General features: G+C 47.1%; 2 protein-coding genes across 12 annotated transcripts in view; both read left to right on the top strand.

The window, feature by feature from the left end:
* Positions 1-1,922, top strand: part of MACF1 (microtubule actin crosslinking factor 1) — a 410,697-nt gene extending 408,775 nt beyond the window's left edge. For all 11 annotated transcript variants that reach the window (XM_069068000.1, XM_069068006.1, XM_069068005.1 and 8 more), the window contains one exon: positions 413-1,922. In XM_069068000.1, coding sequence (XP_068924101.1) covers positions 413-669 — 257 coding nt within the window. In that variant the 3' untranslated portion in view covers positions 670-1,922. The remainder of the gene's footprint in view (positions 1-412) is intronic.
* A 6,678-nt stretch (positions 1,923-8,600) lies between these two features.
* Positions 8,601-24,326, top strand: part of LOC138146256 (bone morphogenetic protein 8B-like) — a 51,837-nt gene continuing 36,111 nt past the window's right edge. The window contains exon 1 of the mRNA XM_069068011.1: positions 8,601-10,084. Within this exon, the coding sequence (XP_068924112.1) occupies positions 9,652-10,084 (433 nt within the window). The 5' untranslated portion in view covers positions 8,601-9,651. The remainder of the gene's footprint in view (positions 10,085-24,326) is intronic.

Consider the following 24,326-nt stretch of genomic DNA (forward strand, 5'->3'; position numbering starts at 1 on the left):
AGAAGGATCTTGGCTCACAAACTTGGGTAGTTGTGTGACCCTGGCCACGTCACTTCTCCCCTCTGTGCCTCAGAGAGCATCAGAGCCGTAGGTCGTTTCCAACCCTAAATCACCTTCACAAAGCACATGTCTTATCACCTCACTCTCCTGACTTTCTGTCAGGTCCCAGCTAAAATCCCACCTTCTGAAGGAAGCCTTCCCCAGCCCTCTTAATACTAGTGCCTTCCCTCTGTCAATGATGTCCTAGATTTCCTGTTTATCGAGTAAACAGCTCATTGGTGCACATCCATTTGCACATTGTCTCCCCCATTGGCACATGAGCCAGTGAAATGGGGCAGAACTCTCTTTGGCCTCTTTTTGGCACAGAGCAGGTGGTTAATAAATGTTGACTGATTTCATTCATAAATTTCAGATCCAAAAAAGACAACTAGCCGGCCCACAAGTCGTGCTGGGAGCCGGACAGGGAGTAGAGCAAGCAGCCGCCGTGGAAGCGATGCCTCCGACTTTGACCTCTTAGAGACCCAGTCGGCTTGTTCAGACACATCAGAGAGCAGCACAGCAGGGGGCCAAGGCAGTTCCAGGAGAGGGTTAACGAAGCCTTCCAAAATCCCCACCATGTCCAAGAAAACCGCCACAGCTTCCCCCAGGACTCCAGGCCCAAAGCGATAACAGCTCCCCTCCAAGCCTACGTCCACTTCTAAGCCTGCTCCATATGCTGGGTGTATATTTATTCTGAATGGGAGAAGTTATATTGTTAAAAGTGTACAAGAATAATTGTGTTATGAAGCTGCCTTATTTTTTTTCTTTTTGTAAGTTACTATTTTCATGTGAATATTTATGTAGATAAACTTTGCCTTCTGGGAAACCCCAGTACTGAACGGGGAGCCAGAAACTGAAAGGTTTGAGAAACAAAAGTAAAAAAGGTCAAGATGTGAACATGTATTAAAGGAGGGGAAAAAAACCTATAAATAGGATTTCTGCGCGGTGCAGGGTTACAAACCTGCTTTATCTTTTAGGATTATTCCTAAATGCATCTTCTTTATAAACTTGACTTGCTATCTCAGCAAGATAAATTATATTTAAAAAAAGAGAATCCTGCAGCGTGGAAGGAACTCTTTTTTTTTTTTTATAAATCACAGACACCTCAAGCAGCAAGAAGCACGAGGAGAGGGAAGGAACCTCCTGCTGTTTTTTTCCATCGTTAACAACTTTGTGATTTTAGCCGAAGAAAAGGGGGAGTTCATTTGAATTAATAAGATTTGCACATGTTATAGTAAAAGTTCATTAAAGTGCTGTCTTTAAACTACCGTCTCAGTCACTGAGTGTTTCAAAGTCACATGAACACTGTTAATGTCCAGGGCTCAGCTTGAGATTGCTGAAAAAGTAGGCAGTATTGTGGGGGAGAGCCCTGCTTGGGAAGGGAAGATGAGGAGACAACAGCTTTTGTGGTAGCATCTGTTTTGATGGAGAGCTGTTGTCCTTGGCCACCCATACCACCTGATCTCAAGTTTGATTTCCAGAATTATTCACCTGCTTTTTTTTTCTTTTTGGTATTTATTTAAATGGTCATTCAGCTTCCGCAAAGCATATCTGGAAAGCTGACAAGCTAACCTTTTGTTTGTCCCCTAATGAAATCTCACCAGCACCCTCCCCATCAAATCCTGTTTCACTCATGTCTTTGCTTTTTTGTTTTTATTTTGTTTTCTAATGATAATATCAACTGACCAAGTGAACCTGAGGAGGATGGAGAGGGGCTGTCTGAAACCTGCGTGTTCTACAAAACCCTGCCGTTCTACAGCTCTGACTGACCATGGTGCTGTGTGATTCTCACTTGGTTCTAATTGAGGCAGAAACAAAAGCTGTACCAATGAACTGTTTAAAAACAAGACACATTTTTATATTAAAATTGCTTGCAGTCATGATGTTTTGGGGTGGTTTGTTTTCTTGTTTCATTCCAAGCCCTGCTTTTCTATATTACATTTTAGCTAAAAGTTAAGATTGCATGTATGTTGAGTCATTACTTGGAGCAAAAGGTTGAAACGTTTACATTAATGTGAATATCTGGAGCACTTTTCCCTGGGTATTTTCCTTCCTACAAAGATGGTGTCATCACCTCTAATGCCTCAGCGTGATGCAGAGGTGGCTCCTTAGCAGAGCACAAAATCACATCAGGGACCTGTTCACCTGGACAAGCTTCAAGTGAGACCTGCATAAAGGGTCTGTACAGACCAGGTTTCTCTTGTCCAAAGTACTAGCCCAGCTGGCTGAGCCCCAAGAATCACATCATTAGAAGTCTGCCCTTCAGGGTGTAAATTGGCAGGGGAGAAATGGTAATATGTGTCTGTGGAAGGAGAGCCCTCAGGAAATCATGAATGGCAATCAGATTGTTAGAGGAGAAAGGTCAAAGTGTCAACTCAGTTCTACATCATTGACCTTGGAAGGGAGTGATACCCTGACCAAAGAAACTTTTATTAGAGTGTGTAATAGGAAGTGAATGGGACTTATGAGATCATCTAATCCAGGAGTTCTTAACCTCGGGTCCATTGACATGTTAATTATCAAAATTATAGTATTTTGATAACTTTTTTATCATTGATTTCTTTTCTAATCCTATGCATTTTACTTTATTCATTTAAAAACGTGATTCTGAGAAGGGCCCATGGATTGCACCAGATTGGCTGCCACCATGACACAGCAAAGGTTGAGAACACTTGATCTTATCCAAACTCCTAATTTTACAGATGGGGAAGCCAAGGCCTAGTGATGCTGTGTGGCTTAGGTAACAAGAAGCAAGTGGAAAAGTGGTGATTTGAACCTAGACATCTACATTTGACTCCAAGTACATTGCTCTATCCACTACGCTACTGTCTGCCAAATCCAGACACCTTTCCAGAACTGGGATCTGGGAGCCTGCCATTTAAATACTAGCAAATGTGAAAACGGAGCCCAGACATTTAGAAAAAGGATATTTGTTAAAGCTATTTGAGGCAAAACTAACAAGTTAGTCCTTACAATGTTCCCTGGTTTGCCTTTGGCCAGGATTTCTGATCCCTGATTCCTATAGGGTGATAATTGCTCAAGTTTTATGGCACTTGAAGGTTTACAAAGCGTTTTTCTCACAGACATCCTTGTGAGGTAAGTATTGCCCCAACTTTATAATTTCTTTAATTTACAATTTAGGAAATGGACTCAGGGTGTGCACAATTAGCCAAGCCAGGATGCAAACTCAGGTCTGTACTACAGACAACCACATCCAGCACTCAGAAAAAGAGCTAGCAGCATTCTGTATTCGCTTCCTACTTGGTCCTCTGCTGTCTGTCTTCTCAAGCTGATTGGGGGCTAGGATTTTGGTTGATTGTCTTTCATTCCTTCAATCATACAGCAGACCTAGAAAATGACTGGTCGTTTCCTTGCATTTTCCTCCTTAAAACTAGGATGCGGACACTCATGTTGCAGGCTAAGACCTTGCCTTAACCCAACAGCTTCAAGTTCAGCTCCTTTTCAGAATTTCTCCAGGCCTCCATAGTTACCTCTAAGGCTTGAAACTAATTACTCTTGTATCCTTAGGCCCTCGTTGGCCTCACTTAGCTAATCTCTTAAAGGAGGAACCACCAAAGCCTTGTCAAGTTTGGGGAGACCTTGTGCCTGAGGGAGCTGGTTAGGCTTCCACAGTACTTCTTACCTAGAGGATGTACACGGGAAAGCAACTCAAGATTAGACCTTGAACACCACCCCATCCCCTATTCCCAAGCCTCACTGTACCACAGGGAGGTAGTCAGCTGTTACTGAAAAGAATTAAGATGTCATTTCTGCCGGTGGAATAATTCAGCCTTCAAATTTCTAAGGATTAGAAAAATAATTTCACCTTCCTAACAACTAGAAGGGTAGGAATTAACGGGCATTGCTCCCATTTTACAGATGAAGAAAATAAGGTTTTAAAGAGTTGTGATTCACTCATGAATGACTGCACAGATGGCAAGTGTTTTGGGGGATAGGGAGGGATTCAAACCCAGGCTTCTGGCTGTCCATATTTTCCTCCACCCATACTCTAATGTTCTTTATTCTGACCAGAAAGGTTTTTTCATGCCCAGGGCTGGTCCTTCTCATTTAGCTCCATTCCTTGGGGAGAGGCAGAAAATCTAAAATTCCAGCTGTTAGCACCGTTGATCATCACAAGCCTCAGCAAACACCATTTTAATGTTCCCAGTGTTCCCTCTAGCCTATCAGCTGATAGCTATCACTTAAGCCCACCTACAGATTTATAATAGTGAAATTTATATAGTACTTTAATGTTTCCAGTGCATTTATATACATTCTTTCCTAACCCTCCCACCAGATATTGTCCCTATTTTACAGATAAGGCTCTAAGAGGTTCAATGCCTTCCCCAAGATCAAATAGGTGTCGGAGTCCCCTTTCAAAGCCAGAGAGGCTCAGAGTTCTGTACTCTTATCTACCAAGTCATCAAAAAGTGCTAATTCAGGTTAATTAACGTGGGAGAAAGCTGGGATGGAGAAATGGGGGAGGAAAATGGTGGCAGGACTGGACAGTTATGTTTGGACCAGAATATGGCAGAGGAATCAGACTTGGGAATTACAAGAATTGAAATCAGTCCTAAGGAAAAACTTCTAACCATTAGAGTTGCCTCGAAGTAGAATGGTCTATCTCTAGAGGTAATGAGTTCCCCATCAGTAGAGGTCTTCGACTGAAGAAGACCAATTGGATGGCCACTTCTCAGGGATATTGCAAAAGGGATTCTGGCTTCATAGAAAGGAAGCAGCAACAGATTGAGATTCAGAGGTCTGCATGTGAATCTAGGCTCCCCTGCTTTAATCTTGGCGGATTTCCTTCACTCATATGAACTTTACTCTTCAGTAAAATGGGGGAGTGGAAGCTGGACTAAGGCTCTTTTGGTTCTGGAGGGAATGAGGCCATACAGTGAGCAGAGTGCTGGGCCTGGAATTGAGAAGATCCGAGTTCAAACCTGACCTCAGACTCATTAGTTTTGTGACTCTGGACAAATCAATTCACTTCTGCCTGCCTCAGTTTCCTGTCTGGAAAACAGGGATAACACCAGCACCTGCTTTCCAAGGTTATTATAAGGATCAAATGAGATAATATTTGTCAAGCACTTTGCAAACCTTGAAGCACTATTTTCAGTCATTTTTTAATTGTGCCCAACTCTTTGTGACCCCAGTTGGGGTTTTCTTGGCAAAGATACTTGCCATTTCCTGTTCTAGTTCATTTTCAGATGAGGAAACTGAGGCAAGCAAGGTTAAATGACTTGTCCAGGGTCACATAGCTAGTAAGTGTCTGAGGCTGGATTTGAACTCAGGTCCTTCTGACTTCAGGCCCAGTCCTATCCATTGAGCCATCTAGCTACACCAGAGCACTACATAAATGCCAACTGTTAGCATTATTAAATTCCTGTTAGTCCCTTCTGACTCTGGGAATTTAATATCTAGGGAGGGTGGAATGACATCAGAAAGCATGATGAAAGGCACTAATATTCAGTGGTTCCTATAACATTTGGTTTGGCATTTTTTTGGAGGGGGAAGGCAAGGCAATTGAGGCTAAGTTAAGACTTGCCCAAGGTCACATAGCTACTGTCAAGTGTCTGAGGCTGGATTTGAACTCAGGTCCTCTTGCCTCCAGGGCTGGTGCTCTATTCACTGCAACACCTAGCTGCCCCCTATGACATATTTCTAAAAGATTTTTTTGCCCATTTGCCAATCCATTTGTCCCAGAAGCTCTTAGTGGAAGGTTCCCATGCCACTACCATCGAAACTAAATCCACATCTTTGGAATAACATTGGCCATAATGCCCTGAAGGCAAAATTGGTTCTGGGGTTGAAGCAGGTGACATGACAAGCTGAGCTGGATGGACCAGACTGATTCTGCCAGACCAGGCTGAGATTCCGAAAACCTACTTTTAATTTGGACTCCCTCCCCTCCTCCAGTAACACCCCCCCCCCTCCCCAGGAAATCCCTTGGAAATCTAGCCCTGATAAGACCACAAAAGTATCCTGGGAATTTGTGGGCCCAAACTCCCTCTTGCTTAGGTATATGAAAATGCACATCCTGTCACTTAAAAATACAGCTCTGCTCCAGCCCAATTCCACATGAATCCCTTCACAGTGATGACCTAGGTTCTGCCCTTAAGCTCTTTACAATCCAGTTGGGGAGACTAGAGGATTGCATGAAGCAACTCGGAAACATAATTAAAGTGGCTTGGCTGTGTGATGCAGTGGGTGGAGCTAGAGTCAGAAAGACCTGAGTTCAAAAACCCACCTTTGTGACATGAGCCTCCATTTCCTTTTCTGTAAAATGGAGACAACGTTTGTTAATAATAATAATGCTAATTCTCAGGGCTGTTGTAAGATTCAAACAAAAGAAAGCTTCTATAAAGTGACCATTCTTTAAGGCCCAACTCCAATCCCACCTCCTCCAGGAAGTCTGCCCTGTTCCAACATGTTCCTATCTCTTGTATGACCACCTTCCCTGGGACCTCACAGAACACTTTGTACTTCTCATGGTAACCTTGTACGTAAGAGTATCTGATTTCCTTCTAGACTGGAACCTCCAGGAGTCAGGGCTACTGCTTCTGTAAGCTTTGTATGGTTGAAGGCCCTGCTATTATGTCAATTCCACCTGCAGGTGAAAGTCGATTGGAGATAGCATCTGGGGCTGCCTCTAGCCTGTTTTTCCCACAGTGACTTTACTTTGGAAACCTTTTGTTTGAATTTTAAATAGGCTCTCCGTGCATCCAAGAAAATAATAGTACAAAATTGCAATGATCCTAAAAGGATCCAAAGAGTGAGTGTAGCTTTGAAAAAAAAAAAAGAAGACTGGGAGAGAAGAGGTTGGGAAAGATGGGGGGAAAGAAAAAGACAGACAGAAAGACACAGGGACAAAGAGTGACAATGAGAAAGAGACAGAGACAGGGATACAGAGAAAAAAGAGGAGAAATGATACTTATCTTCAAATTATCTGCAAGACTGTGCTAGAAGCAAAGAATCGGGCTTTGCCTACATGGTTTCAGAGAATTAATTACAGGGGAAAAGATTTAGTCTTGATATGAAGAAAAAGTATATAAAATGTATCAGAGAAATACATGAGGGGAAATGGAGAAAGCTGGCTATGAGGCAATGACTCATACTCCATCCTTGTCCAGGCCATGTCTAGACATCTTAGAGGAAGCCCCGAGTGCTGAGCGACCTGCCCGAGGAGGGTATAAGAAGGGCTAGGCTCCCAGTGTAGGACCCCTTCCAGATGAAACTGGAAGGGACCTTTGAGGTCATCTAGTCCGAGCTCCTTAGATTATTGACGAGGAAACTGAAGCCCAGAGCAGGGAAGGGATTTGCCCGAGGTTTCACAACTGCTCACAGTTAGGATTTGAACCCCAGGTCCTCAGACTCCAAACTCAGAACTTTCCTTACAATTCCTTTGAATGTCTAGAGAAAGTGCCCGTATCGATGAGATTACAGAGATCCAGGGGAGAATGAAAAACTTCTCAGCGATCAGAGAGGAATCCACAAATAGGAATGATTAAGGTAATGAGCTCCCTCTCAATGAAAGTCTTTGAGCAGAGATTGGACAGAACGAAGTAGGAATTGCAGATTGAATTAGACTAAATGCCCTCTGAGGTCTGAGTCCGATCTCAGTCCCCGATCCCTGCTGAGCTCAACGGATAGTCTGCACATTGATCTTCACGTGTTAATTTCCGGAATCCTGGGTACAAAGTACATAGGGAGGTTTTTTCATTTGTGGAAGGGTTTTCACCGAGGCTCTACCGAGGAGCTGAAGCAAAGGGACAGAGGACAGACGCAGCCGGCCCAGGGATGTCCAGGAGGGGGCAGAGGCGCTTGCGAAGCCCCCAATCACAGCTGGGAACAGCTGGCTACAGTTGGCAACAGCTGGCATCCACTCCCCGAGCGTCCCTGGGGACCTGGAGCTGGTCAGCGTGCCCTTAACACAGCTTGTGTCCACTTTAAAGTAGATTTTGCTCTTTGGTCTATTGTATGTACCAAAAGTTTAAGAAAATAAAGGCGCTTCAGACGGTCCAAGACGCGCTGGTCAGCGTGCCCTGCGGGCTCGGGCGAGCGTCCGCAGCGGAGAGCAGGACCGGAGACGACACCTCCCTCCTGGCCCAGCTTTGGGTTTAACCCGGTCCCGGGCCGAGGCAGGCGCCGAGCCACTCACTGTGGGGGCGAGCGCCTGTCCAGTCTGGCACCACGGCCCCGAGGCAGCTGCGCACGGCTGCCAGGGCACTCGCCTCGGGCTCGGCCCGGCACCAGCCTGCGGGCGCAGCGCGGGACAGCGCAGGGGTCCCACGAACGCGCCCGCAGACGCCTGTCTTGCGTGCCCGGGGCCCCGGGGACCCCCACCTCTGGCCTAGACACGGAGAGAGGAGGAGGAGCAGCTGACCAGAGGGCAGGAACGGGCTCAGCCAGAGGAGGCGTGGGTGCACCGACGGGACTGACAAGACTGACGGACCGACGGTCCGAGGCAGGTAGCGCGGTGGCTCCTCCTCCCCCCCCCCCCCCCGCCCCAGTCCTCCCGCCACGCCTCCGCCCCACCCCGCGCGGGCACCTTCGCCTTCGAGCCTCGAGCCCAGTCCGGGAGCCAGAGACAGACTTCGACGGAGGAGGCTGGGAGACTTCGAGTGCTGCCCGTGCTGCCCCTCGGGGCTCTGCGGGAGGCCCAGACAGAGAGCGGTGGGTCCAGCAGAGGACGCAGCTGGGGACGCGCGGTGCCGCGGAGCGACGCCGCAGGCAGGGGACAGCTTCTGCCTCTGTCTCATTCCTTTTCTCCTCCTGCCGCCGCTGGGCTTTCCTTATTTCTTATTTTCTTCGGTCTCCGTTTCTCTTTTTAAACTCTCTGTGTGACCCTTCTGTCTCCTGTCTGTCCCCTCCTTGTGTCTCTGTCTGGAACCCTGTCTCTATCACTGTGCGTGTCTGTCTGTCTGTCTTTCTCTCTCCCTCCCTCCCTCTTTACTGCATGTCTCCTGCTGTTCTCTCCCACCTGCCTCTCTTCCACTCTCTCCTGACTCTCCTCTCCCCTCTCGCTTTTTCCCCTCCTTCCCATCCTCCCCGCCTCCCACGGCCGTGGTTCCTGGGAGGTTTCGGGAGAATCTCTGGGCTGAGGCTCAGTCCCTGCTCTGCTCTGCTCCCGGTGACTTGTCGGGCCACCTAGAAAAAGCCGCCCACGGGGCCTCCAGGAAAGTGGCAAAGCGGCTTTCCCCAGCTTCAGAGGACCTCTCAAGGGAGGAAGACTGACTCCTGGCTCTTCTGGGTCCCTCAGGTTATCCGACAGAGGCAGAGTGTGACCACCAGGCAGCGTCCTTTGACCCTTGGAGACTGTTTCCATTTTCATTTCATTTCACAGGCTTCAGGATTTCCTTTTTTTATTTCCCATAAGTCTTCACACTTCAGTTTATTTTTTAACAAAACATTTCAATTCCTAGTTCTTGATTTCAAAGCCCATCCGTGAATGGGCCGCTTGTGATCCATCCCTTTCACCCCCAGTTAAATCCCTCAGACTCTGCCCTTGCATAGCTCAACTGTAACAGAAAGAAGGCAAGGGGAGGGGAAGGCTGGAGCAAGGGCAGAGCGGCCACGTCTGGCAGAAGGAGAGGGGCAGACAACAGGACCATGAGGCTCTTCTCCAGGGGTCCCCTGGGAGGAATGGCCCTGCTGTGGCTCCTGGGACTTCTATTGTGTGAGCTGGGCAGCAGCAGCTTCCATGGGAATTACCTCCACACCTCCAGCTTCCTCCAGAGGAGACTCAGTGGCTGGGAGAAGAGGGAAATGCAACGGGAGATCCTGTCCATCTTGGGGTTGCCAGGCCGCCCCCGGCCCAGGCCCCCCCCAGGGGCCAAGCTGCCATCTTCGGCCCCACTCTTCATGTTGGACCTGTACCATGCCATGGCCAGTGAGGAGGAAGATGGGCAAGGCAGTGATGATGCCGATGGGGCCTGGGGCCGTGGGGTCTCCAGGCCTGTGCTGACCAGTCTGAGCACCCAGAGCCCTCCTCTGGAACGGGTCATCAGCCATGCTGACATGGTCATGAGCTTCGTAAATATGGGTGAGTGAGAGACCAAGGGGGGAGAGGGAAGAGGAGCACAAGGAAAGAGGGGAGGGACCCCACAAGGATTAGTGTGACACAAAGAGGGAAACACAGTGGGTTTGGAGTTCAGAGGGCCTTTGGATCCCAACTTCGCTACTTAATGTCTGTGTGACCTTGGATAAGTCACTCCCCTTATTTAGAATTCAGTTTCCCCTTCTGTGAAATGGAGGTGGGGAGGAATTGGACTAGATGGTTTCTATATCCTATGAACCTTGGACCCTCTGAGGGTAAGAGGGGAAGGGATTCTACAAGGTATCATAGGACCCTTGTTTCAATGTCTAGTACAAACTCCTCAGGGTCAAAAGGACCCCTGAGGTAAGGAAAGAAGCCATCCAGGAAAGGCATACTCACTTAGTCTCATAGGTAGGTGGCTCTGGAAGCTGTGACCAGGCTAGCCCAAGTCCAGAGATTCCAAAATCCCCCAGCTTCGGTGGACAAGATGTGCTTGATTTCCAGTGTGCTCTTTCAAATTAAGGTGTTTGGGTTTGGGGGGGTTTTCAACAATGCAATTATTTTCACAGAGGCAACTGGTGGCAAAGTAGATGGAGCTCTGGGCCTGGAGTCAGATCTCAGGCAGTTTACTAGCTGTGTGACCCTGGGCAGGTCACTTCACTTCTGTTTGGCCTCAGTTTCCTCACCTGTAGAATGGGGATGATAGCATCATATAGGGTTGTTGTAAGGATAAAATGAGATATTTGTAAAAAGCTCTTAGCACAGTGCCTGGTACATAGTAGGTTATTTTATATGTGTCTGTTGTATGTATGTGTATGTCTCTTGTGTGTATGTGTATGTATGCAACACACCTCTATGTGTATAACATGTATGTACACACACATGTGTGTATGGTTAAATCCATTACCTTCCTCTTCCCATTTCCCAAATATTGGCTGAGTCCTTACTAGGTACAAGAAAAGCCCTGTGGCCCAGCGTGTGTGTGTGTGTGTGTGTGTGTGTGTGTGTGTGTGTGTGTGTGGTTTGCGGGGGAGATAAACAGATGAAAAGATACCATCCCTCAACCACACACATAACTCAGGATGTTTGCAGTGGGGATGACTTGGAGAGAGAAGAGTAATGCAAAGTCCCCATGTGGGAGCCCCCGGGAGGAAGCCCAGAGTGTGTTGGGAGCTGGGGAGGGGAGAATGAGAGTAGGAATCAGGGAAGGCTTCTTAGAGGAGGCAGAAGCAGTGTCTGAGCCAGGTCTTAAAGGCAGGTCAAAATTAGACAGACTTGCCAGATGTCTTCTTTTTGTCCTGGTCTGCGTTTAGCCTGGGCCCTGCTCCTTGGGGCTGAACATTTATCCCATAAATGAAATACACGCACACATACACACACGAGATATATTTATGTGCACAAATACAGGAGTTATATGGACAGAGACTCCAGGAGAAAACAGGAAAGAAGTAACTACTAAATTATTTAATTTGTTGTAATGAAGTTTAGTTGGTTTTGTTAATGTTAAGTTCATAATGAACTATTTATTTTAAAAAGAGAAAAAGATTCCAAGTGGTTTCTGCCGTTTATCCTTCAGCCCTCACTGGGAGTGGAGTTTATGTATATAACTTCCTCACTGAACTCTTTTCCCAGTACTGGGTTATCTGCAAACCCAGAGGAAACCAGATTTCTCCCATTTCGGGAGATATTTGGTGAAGAGATCTCATGCCGAGGGTACAGGTCCTTCTGGTCAGGCCCGTAGCTAGGAAGTGTTTTGCAGCTAGAACACAGTAGAAAGACCCTTGGCCTGAGTGGCTGGTTCTGAACCCAGCCCTGCCACCAGCCTGCTTTCTAACCCTGGCAAGTCACTACTTCGCTCTGGATAGGGAGGGGTCCTTCGTTACTTCATCTAGAAAATGGAACTACTCTTCCTTTCACCTCCTGACTCACAGTGAAAGATAAACACTTTAAGTGCTATGGAAATTTGTTTTTCAGGCCTATAAGGCCTGGTATCCCTTCTGTCAGCTGCCCAGAAGGCCCACAATTTCATGATCCAAAAGCTCTCACTGACAGCATTTGTCTTAACAATACAAATCTCTTCCTCTGGAAAACTCTATTCCTGATTTGTTCACTCCATTTCAACGGGAAAAAAAGTAATAATAATAATAATCGCTAAGATTTACATAGTGCTTTAACGTTTACAAAGAACTTTCCAAATACACTATCCTTTTACACTGACCATAGCCCTGGGAGGTAGATGCTTTGTTGACACTGTTTTATAAATAAGGAAACTGAAATTTCTTGCCTGGTGTGGCACAGCTAGCATCTGAGGTCACATCTGAACTCGGGTCCTCCTGACTCCAGGAGTGATGCTCTATTCACTGTGCCACCTAGCCCCCCCTCCCTCCCCCTTTTCTCATAAAACATCAGCGCTAGAGAGGTTCTTAGATCTTGAAGTCCAGAAGGGGAAACTAAATGCACAGCCCATGCTTATTAATTTATTGAGGGAGTCAGGGTTAAGTGACTTGTTGCCCTGCTAGTAAGTGTCTGAGGTTGGGTTTGAACTCAGGCCCTCCTGCCTCACTTCACCACCCAGTTGCCCTTTTTTGCAGCCAATGTGTCTGTGACAAAGCCTGGCCAGGAATTGGGCTCCTTCAGGTCCCTCGTTTCTTTCCACCACACCCCACACCTTCCCCAAGGCTCTCAAAAACCAACATTTAGTTATATGAGATTAGAATTCAAGGTTCCTTATTTATGTTTTGTTTTTTTAATCACTAACATTAGGTATGGATCTGCATTTTAATCTGGAGAAAAGACCTTAGCCAATTGGTCCTTAATCTGGGCCCCAAACACCCCCCAAGGAATTTGTGGATAGATTAGGGGGGAGGGTGTCTGTGAATGTGGATGGGGGGGGGAGAATAATCCTTATTTTCACCAGCCTCTGACTGAAATTTAGCATCTCCTTCCAGTATTTAAAAACACATCTTAGAGAAGGGGGTCCAGAGTCAAAGCCAAGCAGACCAGACCAGAAGGAAGCCGTGAGGTAGGAAAGATTCTGATGCCCTATCTTGGGGGACAGGCTCATTGCCCTCAAGGACCAGAAGAGCCAGATTAGAGCAGAACTGGAAGCAGAACCAGAAAGTGGGAGATGGCCTCTCAGAGTGAGCCTGTGGGACTGGCTGTCTTGTTAGCTGGTGAGCTCCCTGGTCATAGAGGTCTCTAGGCAGAGACTGCTGGGCTTCTCAGAGATCTGTAGTGGGGAAGGGGGGGAGGGACACAGAAAGGAGGTTGTACTAGATCTGATCTGAAGCCCTTCCTAGCTCTGATAACATCCTCTTCTGCTGGATAGGCTTGTTCAGCTTCCCAGAAGACTCACTACCAAGGCTGTTAGTCTGTGTAGAGGGTAGTATGCTGGCCTCAGAGTCAGGAAAACCTGAGTTTAAATCTTGTCTCAGACATCTCCCAACTGTGTAACCCTCAGCCGCAATTTCCTACTGTGGAAAATAAGGACATTCCTTTTGTCAGGTGCCCATAAGACAGCTTGGGATAATAATACCATATACCTCCCAAATGAGATAATTTTTGCAAAGTGCTTTGTAAAGCTTAAAATGTCATAAGAGGGACAGCGAAGTGGCCAAGCGGGCAATGGCCCTTGTGTCAGGAGGACCTGAGTTCAAATCCAGCCTCAGACACTTACTAGTTGCATGACCCTGGGCAAGTCACTTAACCCCAATTACCTCTAAAACAAACAAAAAAGTCATACCTACCGTAAAGCTATTTTTAATGAGCACAGACCTTAGAGTCATAAGAGCTGCATTCATATCACAGCCCTACTACTGATTTCCCTGGGTGATCTTGAGTAAATCACTTGTTCTATGTGGGCGTCACTGTCCTCTCTAAAATGAAGGATCTGGCCTCTGAGGTCCTTTTCGCCTCGAAATCCATAGCCTGCTTGGGAATATTTGCTTTCTGCCAGAATCTTATAAATTACCATCCTCAGAGCCACCCAACTGGATAAACTGGTCAGCAAGGAGAATAATTTTTCTGCCCAGGCTCCTGCTGGCGGTTTTGCTGTCCCAGGGACTGAGCAGTGGTGTTTTCGAGGCCTGAAACCCCGAAGAAATAGCTCTGTAGGGGCGGCTAGGGGGTGCAATGAATAGAGCATGGCTCTGGAGTCAGGAGGACCTGAGTTCAAATGTGACCTCAGACATTTGATACTTACTAGCCATGTGACCTTGGGCAAGTCACTTAACCCCAATTGCCCTGCCTCCCTGCGCCCCCCCCCCCAAAAAAAGAAATAGCTCTATTGCTCCTGTTAAGTCCCAGGGAGGACCGTGTGATGTCAGAATGTGGCTTTGCTGGGCCCTGAGGTCATGTGGATGCTGCCAGATAATGTTTAAAAGAAAACCTCCACCAAGGTCCCTTTTAACAGTACTGATGAGAGGGGGCGTTCTCCATTCAACAGATGTTTATTAAGCACTGACTGTATGCACAGCCCTGCACTTAGTGCTGCTGGGGAGACAGAGGCCTAAGGTGTGGTGTGATGGGGTGGACAGGGGGTAGTGAACCAGCAGCCTGCTTCTGACTCTCCTTGTGTTGCCTTGGGCAAATCAGTTTGTTTCTCTGAGCTTCAGTGGATAGAATGCTGGGCCTGACGTGTGAGGAAGATTCATCTTGCTGAGTTCAGATCTAGCTTCAGACACTTACTAGTTGTGTGACCCTGGGCAAGTCACTTAGCCCTATTTGCCTCAGTTTCCTCATCTGTAAAATGAGCTGGAGAAGGAAATAGCCAACCACTCCACTCCAGTATCTTTGCCAAGAAAACCCCAAATGGGGTCATGCCTGAAACCACTCAACAACATAAAATGGATGGGGATGGGGTCTGATGTGAGATTCAGAGCTGTAGATTTTGGCTTGTAGATTTAGAGCTATATTGGACCTTGGAGATCATCTAATCCATTTTACAGATGAGAAAACCGAGACCAGATGATAGTCTAGTTCTGTGAAATAAGACCCAGTCTCTGCATAAGGAAACAGATATTCCAGTCAGGCCTCCTGCCTCTGAGTCCAATGTACTGAGTCTCCCTCTGCTGTAGTACAGCACAGATAACATATGTGAAAGCATTCATAGACATTTGAGAGATTCTGCTGAATTTTTGTGGTAGGGTTTCAACAGGCAAAAGGCCTGACCTGAGCAAAGTGGGGGAGGTGGGGAGCATGAACACCCCCACCCTGCTGTGGGCCCCTCGGCCTGAGCTCCCAGTTGGTTTCTGAGTCATCTCCTTCAGGGCCCCCTCCCCCAGCACTGCCAGGCTCCCATGCCCAACCTAGTGTTTAGGAGATAGGAACAGCTGCATCAGAAGCTGACCCCCTCCCCCACCCTCTTTGGTGAGGGGGAAGGTGTGTGCAGGGTGGTAGCCTGAGATCCTGCCATCAAAACTGAGCCCTAAATACCAGATCCTCCTCAGTCAGGGAGGTGGGAATCTGGGCAGGCGGGTCCCATGTCCTAGTTAAAAAGAGCTGGCTATACCTGGAATTAGATTGAGGTGGGGGTGGAGGGCCTGAGAGAGAGCTGTCATATGAGCAGAGGTTTCCTTAAGGTAGGGAGGAAGGAAGCAAACATTTATTAAGCACCTATTATATGCTAAGCATTTTGCAAGTATCTGGTTTTATCTTTACAATAACCCTGAGAGGTAGGTAGTGTTATTATCCCCATTTGACAGTAGGAGAAACTGAGTCAGACAAAAGTTAAATGACTTTAGGACACTTGTTGTGAGGGACTTGAGAACACAGAATATCAGGGCTGAAAAGACACTTAGAATATAGAATGTCAGGGGCAGCTAGGCGGTGCAGTGTATAGAGCACTGACCCTGGAGTCAGGAGGACCTGAGTTCAAATTTGGCCTCAGACACTTGACACACTTACTAGCTTTGTGACTTTGGGCAAGTTACTTGACCCCAATTGCCCTCCAAAAAGGAAAAAAAATGTTCTTTTTTTTTCCCTTTTTGGAGGGCAGTTGGGGTCAAATGTCAAAACTGGGAGGGACTATGGAAAGACAGAGACAGAAAGGCCTTTAGCTCATAGAACGTTAGATTTTAAAATGTTATACCTGGAGGGAACCTTCAAGGTCTTCTGATTTGGACTCCTAGTTTTACAGGTAAATAAACCAATGCCCAGAAGGGGGAAATGACTTGTCAGTGCTTACTCAGCTAATAAATGATAGAACAATGATTCCAACGTGTCCGGCTCCAATGTGAATCCCAACACAGCAGGCTGCCCCTAGAAGGGCATGGAATAGGGGTCTCCCACCTGACCAGGAACAATCCCAGAGCCCTGGCTCTCTCTCCCACAGAAGAGAGGACAAGTGCTGAGCCAGGAACCAAAAGACCCAAGTCCCAATCCTGTTTTATGCTATTTCCCAGCTCTGTGACCTTAGACAAGTCACATCCCCAGCATGATCGTCCATTTTCTCATATATAATAATACCCATCTGTTTACCCTACAAGAAAGTTGTGAGGGGAAAAAAATTAGTTTTCAAGGGCTCTAGAAGAGGGTGTTAACATCAAAGAATGAAATCCTGAGAGCCAGAGGCCATAGGAGGATAATCGGAAGGAAAGGGTCTCCCTAAGACCTCAGATGGACACTGGGAGCCCCAGTGATATCAACAAGAGAGCAGTTCAAATTCCAAAACTGGAATTAAAATCCCTCTACAATCCTGATTAGAAATGCTAAGGAATCTTAACAGGTTTTCGATGGCACAACACAGACACTTTGCAGGCGAGGCTGTCAGCAGCCATGTGTCTGGGGCAATAAGGGGGAGGTGGTGATGGACCCCAAACCCCTGACAGGCAATGCATGCTTCTCTCCCCTCCCACTTCCGACTTCCCTCTGAGGTGTCCCGTGTCTTCAGGAGCTTGAGAGGACCCATCTGGGAACAGGGGATTGAGGGATCTGGAAGGGGAGGGAGAGGAGAGAGGGCTCAGGTAGGAGGAATAAGAATTGTCTTTGGGGTGACAGGTCTCATTGACTTGTACCTCTCCAAACTTCCCTTAACTTTTACTAATATAAGGGAGAGTGGATGTGTGTGTGTGGGGGGGGTGGGCAGAGCACCCCTGGGAGTGGGGGCGGAATGTTATGCCAGGTCAGTTGGTCAGTGGGAGCACGTCTTTCCTGCTCAACCTCCACCTCCTTACCGTCTAACACTAGACACGAATTTCTTGTGAAAAGATAATAATAATGATGACTCAAATTGCTACATTGGTCTCCAACATGTTTTATATGCACGGTGCCCATTAAGTATTTGTAAAGCGCTTTGCAAATCTTAAAGCGCTACATAATTGCTTATTGTTGTTGTTGTTAAGATATAATGATGATAGCATTACTGTTACTTCATCTGAGCCTTACCACAAGCCTGGGAGGCAGATAAAGCTGAGGTAAGACTTGCTGGTGGCATTTTTTCCCCTAGGTTACTGAGGGAGCCAGGAGCAGAGCTGGGACTGGGACCCCGGCCCCCAGAGTCTTTTTACTGAACTACACAGCTTCTCTGGGCATCTCAAAAAGAGGACAGGAGCCATTTGGTTATAAGAGATTAATACTCAGAGCTTTGGTTTTTAATTTAATGTATTTTTTTCAATGAACAAAACTCTACTTTCTTTCCCTTCTACCTCCTCTTCCCATGGAAGGAAGGAAGGAAGGAAGGAAGGAAGGAAGGAAGGAAGGAAGGAAGGAAGGAAGGAAGGAAGGAAGGAAGGAAGGAAACTAATTGGCCAATCTTAAGGTTCAGAGGTTAAATGCCCAGGATCCTACAAGTGTCAGAGGCAAGCTGCTAGTCTGTCTTACATGGCATCAGGTACCATCTGTCTAGTCAATAAGCATTTATTTAGTACTTAACAAGTACTGGAAATACAACTAGAAGCAAAGGCAGCCCCTGTCTTCAAAGAACTTACATTCTAATGGAGGAAGACAGCACGTGGATGTGGAAGAGAAAGGCAAAGGGGAAGTGACCCTTTCAGGTGTGTAGGTGTTATGTCAAGAGAAGGAAGAAAAGCTGCTCTGGGTTCTTTCCCAAAATGGAAGTCCCAGGAAGAATTTCACCAGTGGGAGAAGGGGCCAAGGGAAAAGACAGTTGAGACACAGTGACAAGATTTAGTCCAGCTGCAGAGATTCTTAACCTGGGGTCTGTAAACTTGTTTTTTACAAAGCATTTTTTTTTGGAGGGGGGAAGGTAGGGCAATTGGGGCTAAGTGACTTGCCCAAGGTCACATGGCTAGTTTTTGTGTTAAGTGTCTGAGGCCGGATTTGAACTCAGGTCCTCCTGACTCCAGGTTCAGTGCTCTATTCACTGTGCCACCTAGCCACCCCAACAGTAATTGTTTAAAAAAAAAACCCCACTTAGGGAAAGCTTAAAAAAGCCATACAGAAGAAAACCCTGAAGAATATCTCCTTTCTCTCCTCCCCCTTCACCATCTTTAATGATAAAAACCATTTCTGTGCATTAAAAAATGTGTCCCCAACCATAGGATGAGTTTGCTCCTATGGTATTCTGAAGAAGAAGATGGTTTGGGGCAGAGGGCCTGACCTGATGCTGGTGCTGGGTTTTGCTACCAGCCATCTGTCTTTGCCCAGCTTGATATTTGGATTTATGTAATGGAAAAGTCCCTGGAGAGGTTGGGGTGAGGAAGAGGAGAGGAAGGTGCTTGACCCTTCAGTGGAGATCTTCAAGCAGGGAGCTGATGACAATTCCTTGTTCATACCCTCTTTGGGGTCTCCTTGGTCTAGGTGGCTATAGAAGTTCCTTGCGGAGTGCCCATCCTGGTCAGCCAAAGAGGCTTCTGTGAAACTGGGGCCTCCCAGGGGGAAATGGTGGCATCTTGCCAATTTGCCACTAAGGGAAGCCACTCTAATGGAATAGTGACTTCCCAATAAGCACCCAAACAAGCACACCCACACCTGGTCTCCCACACCCAAGCCCTCCACACCCATCGCCTGCAGGCCAGGCTCACCTTTCAAGCAGCAGACGGACTGTGGGTGGCTAATGGCTTCCAAGGCTGCGTTCTGCTGGAAAATCTGGCCTCACTGCTCTGTAGACCTCAGGGGCAGGCAGAGCTGAGCCCTACAAGGAAAGGGAGAATCCCAGGGCAGCTCATGGGAATTGTCATCACTCACCTAGACCTACAGTAGCTATTTTAGGGTGTTGGAGCCCTCTCCAGGAGCCGCCCACATTAATGATTTACTCATGATGCCAGAGCTAAGCACCGACGCCCCTGGCAAAGGATGTGCCCCATCCTTGTCACAGTTGGGTGGGCAGGGCCAGGTCAGGTACAATGACTCTTTAGAACAGGCCTGGGATAATCCTGTTGCAACAGAACCCAGGGACGGATGGACAGGCTGTTGGCACAGCAAAGAACTTATTTCCTTCCCTAACTTAGCATCTTTCAATCCAGTTGAACAAACATTTACTCAGTGCCTTGTATAAAATAACTCTGAGCAGGTTGCTTCCCCCGTCTGAGCCTCAGTTTCCTTATCTATAAAATGGGGACCCTCCAATAAACACACTACCAACCTCACAGGGCTGCTTTGAGGGAAATGCCATGGAAACCTTAAACCACTCCAGGGATGGGAGCAGTCACTAGGTACAAGACTCAACTGTAAATAAAACACAAGACATCATTACTAGAAAGATTCACCTATTGTCTGATATGACCTTGCAATAGCCTGTTATGTAAGGTAACCTAAAGTATTATTGACATAGGCAATCATGATACGGCTCAAGAGTATTAGATTGTGTGTTGGGTTCAAATTCCCCCACCCACTCTGTCCCTTGTTACCTGTGTTACGTTTGGTGGTTTGCCCAAGGTCATACAGCTAGGGTGTAATGGACAGAGTGCTGGGTTTGAATCCTGCCCCAGCTACTTACTGGCCGTATGACCCTCAGCCAAATTTTTTTTTACCTCTATGGGCCTTAGTTTCCTCACCTGTCAAATGAAGGAAATTGAACTAACTGGCCTTAAAGGTCCCTCCCCACTTTAACTCTAAGAGAGAGCTAGGATCCGACCCCAAGCTTGGAATGGACTGACTCCCTCCATGTCTCTGTCTGTTGATACCACTCTCTTTTTTCAAGGCCCAGATCAGGTTCCACCTCCTCTATGAAGCCTTCCCTGACCCTTGACCCACTCCAGATCACACAGCCCTCAGTGTGATCCCTCCTTTGGACTTAATGACATTCCAGTTGGTGTCATATTGGTTATGGGTACCATCCTCAGCATCATCTTCCTAGACCAGAATGTTCTTGAAGGGAGGGACTTTTTTTTCATCCTTCCCTGTACCCCCACCCCCAGCACTAAACACTGGCCTTGTGTGCACTAGGTGCTTAATAAATGGTTTGGTGTTTTGTTTTGTTTTTTCCTTGAAACCTGGTTCTAAAGTCAGGAAGAATAAATATGATCATAACTTTTTGAGTTCAGAGGTTACAGGCTTACAAGAGCTAGGACTGAAAGGGAGGCCAGAGGCCATCTGGTCCAATGCCCTCATTTTACAGAGGAAGACCTGAGGCTCAGCAACTTTGAGTGATGTGCCCAAGGTCACTCAGGTAACAGGTGCAAGAGGCAGGATCTGAACTCAGATCCTTTGACTCCAAAGCCAGTGTTCTTTCTACTGTAGCATGGTGTCTCCCAAATAAAGCAAAAAGATGCCCCCTTCTGAAATGCTAATAGGAAGGTTTAGTGACCTAAGTCAGAAAGGAGAGTAAATCCCTGGGCAAATCACTTTGTCTCATCCAGTGATCTGTCCTAGCACAGAGAAGGACAGGAGATGGGGGGCCGGTGGAGAGTGTGGAGGGGAATAAGATGTAAGAAGACCCAGAACAGGACGGCTAGATGGCACAGTGAGTAGAGTGCTGGCCCCAAAGTCAGAATTCTGGACCTGAGTTCGGATGTGACCTCAGACAGTTAACACACACACACACACACACACACACACACACAACTAACCATGTGACCTTGGGCAAGTTACTTAACCCCAAATGCCCTCCAAAAAGCAAAAAAAAAAAAAAAGACCCAGAACATAGGGAGGGGTCAGGTTATGAAAAGCTCTAAATACCAAGCAGAGGGTTTTCTGTTGGACTCTGGAGGTGCTAGGGTGCTCCTGCAGTTCACTGGAAGGTGGGGAGGGGTTCTAGACACAAACCCCCACTTTAGAAAACTCTCTGATGGGCTGGGGGCAGAGACTTGAGGCAGGCCAACCAACCAGCAGCTATTGGGATAGTCCAGGCCAGAGGGGATGAGGTATTGGATTGAAAATTAGAGGACCTCTAGGTGTAGCAGTGGATAGAACACTGGCCCTGGAGTCAGAAGGACCTGAGTTCAAATCAGAGCTCAGACATTTGACACTTACTAGCCATGTGACCCTGGGCAAGTCACTTAACCCTGATGGCCTAGCAAATAAAATAAAAATAAAATCAAAGTACCTGTGTTTGAATTCTGGCTCTGCCCCTTACTACCTAAACCTTGGAGAGCCTCAGTTTCCTCCTACATAAAGTGCAGAGGTTGGCCTCGATAGCCTCCAAGATCCCTTCCAGTTTGATCCCTACTGTGTGACCCTGGGCAAGAGACTCCCCCTCTCTGAGCCCCAGTTTCCTCCTCTAAAACGAGTCGGACTAGATGACATTTGTGGTCTCTTCCAGTTCTAAATCTACGACCTGCGGAGGCTGCCTCCAAGAGGAGGAGACACCTTTGCCTTTTTTCTGCTGAGCTCCTGTAATTTATTTCCCCCTTCTTCCCTCCACACCCCCCAAGCTTCGGCTGAAGGAGCTGAGCCCTCCTCACTTGCATCACATGGAGCTATATTTTAAGACTTGGCGCACTTGATGTGGTTGGATGGGCCGGTGTTTCCTTTTAATCTGATGTCTGCGATCCTCCTGCCGGCTCTCCAGGAGAAGCTGGGCCTCATAATTATAAGTGCAGAGGAGTTTATAGAAACACGAAGAACGTTTACAATAAAAAGCAACTAAAAATACCTTGGAAATAGAGACTTAGGCTCTTTTTTTTCCTCCACCGGGCTGAGATTTCTGGGCGGGAGAAACTATTGGAGGCCTGGGAATCAATGGAGCCTGCATTCTGCAGACGCCTGAGGGGGACCTGGCTGCCCAGCCCGGGTTTCAGGGGGGGCCTCCCAGCTCTGTAAGTCAGCTGTTCTAACCAGGGTCAAAACTGAAAACTCCTTCCTCGACTGGTTCTCAGCTCCACTCTGTGGGGCCGAGGTTCTTTTAGGATGTGATTTTATTAGGCGACCAATCAGGCAATAACAGCCCATGGAAAGCTCAGGGAGAGGACTGGGGGTGGGGGGGTGGGGGAGTGGTTGGGTAGTTGTGCCCCAGAGGAGAGAGCCCTATACTAGAATGCAGAGGATCTAGGCTCAGACCATGATTCTGTCACTGAGCAGCCATGTAACCTGGGGTAACCCACTGGCCCCAGGCCTCACTTCCCTCCTTTGTGAAATCAAGATCTTGCTTGTGCTGTCTTCATAGGGATACAGTGAAGATCAAATGACCTAAAAGGATGTAAAATCTTTGTAAACCTTAAATTAATATAAAGGTATCTGTTAGTATTGTCTGCTACCACCAAACTGTGTGACTGGGAAAGTCCCTTTTCTACCCAGTACCTCAGCTTCCTTGTCTGTAAAATAACAGGGCTAGATTCAGCAGTCTCTAAAGACCTTCCTAGTGCTGACATCTTAAGTTCTAAGCCCCCTCCCAGCTCTGACATCCTGTGTTCTAAGGGCCCTCCCAGCTCTGACATCCTATGTTCTTAGGGCTCTCCCAGCTCTGATTTTCTGTGTTCTAAGGGCCCTCCCACCTCTGATATCCCATGTTCTAAGGTTTCTCCCACCTCTGACATTCCATGTTCTAAGGCCCCTCCCAGCTCTGATCTGTGTTTAGCTCCAACATTCTGCATTCTAATGGTCCTTCCAGCCTTACGGTGCTCAGATTCTGTTCAGTGAGACAAGAATCATGATCATAAAGCTGAGGGGTCACTTTCTGTCAGAAGCCGAAAGGAATACCAGAGTTTTTCATGCAGAGCAGAGAAGCTCCATGCAACACATGTTGGTGATTAGCGATTGTGTATTTTCCACTGGCCACATGAAAGCAGCCTGAAGAGTAAACTCGTTAGCGATTTCCCCAGGAGGAAGCCATCTTGGCCCTTTTGAACATTATTTGGTACTTTTTAAATTATACAGAAAGTAAACATTAAAAGGTCCCTATGGCCTGACAGTGTTAACTTTGTTCATCTGTAGGAATGTAAGCCGCTTCCTTCCTGGGATGCTTTAAACATATAAATATGTTACCTTATACATTTGTATGTGTATTTGGGGAGTTAGAGAATTTTAGATCTAGAAGGAAACTCAGAGGAACGTGGAGTCCAATCCCTATCTGAACCAGAATCTCTCCCACCAAATACCTACCAAGGGGCCATTCAGCTCTGCTTGAAGCCTTCAAGGAAGGAGAGCCCCTTATCTCCAGAGGTACCTTCACGTTGTCTCTCTGTGTCCTGGAAAGATTCTCCAGTGGAGACCAGTGAGGAGTCTGGAGACCTGAGTTCTAGTGCTGGCACTTCCACTAACTCAAATCCCTTCCTCTCAGTTTTCTCATCTGTAAAATGAAGAGGCAGCCTCTCCCTTGGGCATATGTCCTTTTGGGTTCTTGAATGGGTAGCTGCTTCTTTTCCACTTCAAAGAAATCTTTCAGCAGCTTCTAATCTAGCATTACAGTCAGGATATGAAAAGCTACCAACATTCATCAGTTAACATTTAACTTCTTGGTGGATGAGGGAGATCCTCTTCTGAGTGATAGCCCCCCAAAATTCATAGGTACATATGCTATTATCTCATTTAGTCTGCACAGGAGGCCCATGAGGGAGGGAGGACAGGGAAAATGATCCTCATTTTACAGTAAAGGGAAGAGAGGCCCAGAGATGTCAAAGGAATTGCTCAGGGTCACCCAGCTGGTAACAAGTCAGAGCCCGGATTAGAACCCAGGTTTCCTGAATCCAAACTCCTGGCTCTTTCTAATCCACAGCTGTATATAAAATGTGATATTTGCAAAGTGCATAGCGCAGTGCCTCGTACACAGTAGGGGCTTAATAAATGCTTGTTCCCTTCTCCCTACCTAGTTTGTGATGCTAATGTGGAGGAGGGGAACAAAGAAGATGGCAGCAGATGGGTGTAGTTACAGAGTAATTGTAATGCAAGGGGGATCCCTAAGGCATTCTTCTTG

This window comes from Petaurus breviceps, unplaced genomic scaffold, assembly GCF_028583685.1.
Source record: "Petaurus breviceps papuanus isolate PSGF00001 unplaced genomic scaffold, PetGlider_PUasm1.0 90760, whole genome shotgun sequence".
NCBI classification, from domain to species: Eukaryota; Metazoa; Chordata; class Mammalia; order Diprotodontia; family Petauridae; genus Petaurus; species Petaurus breviceps.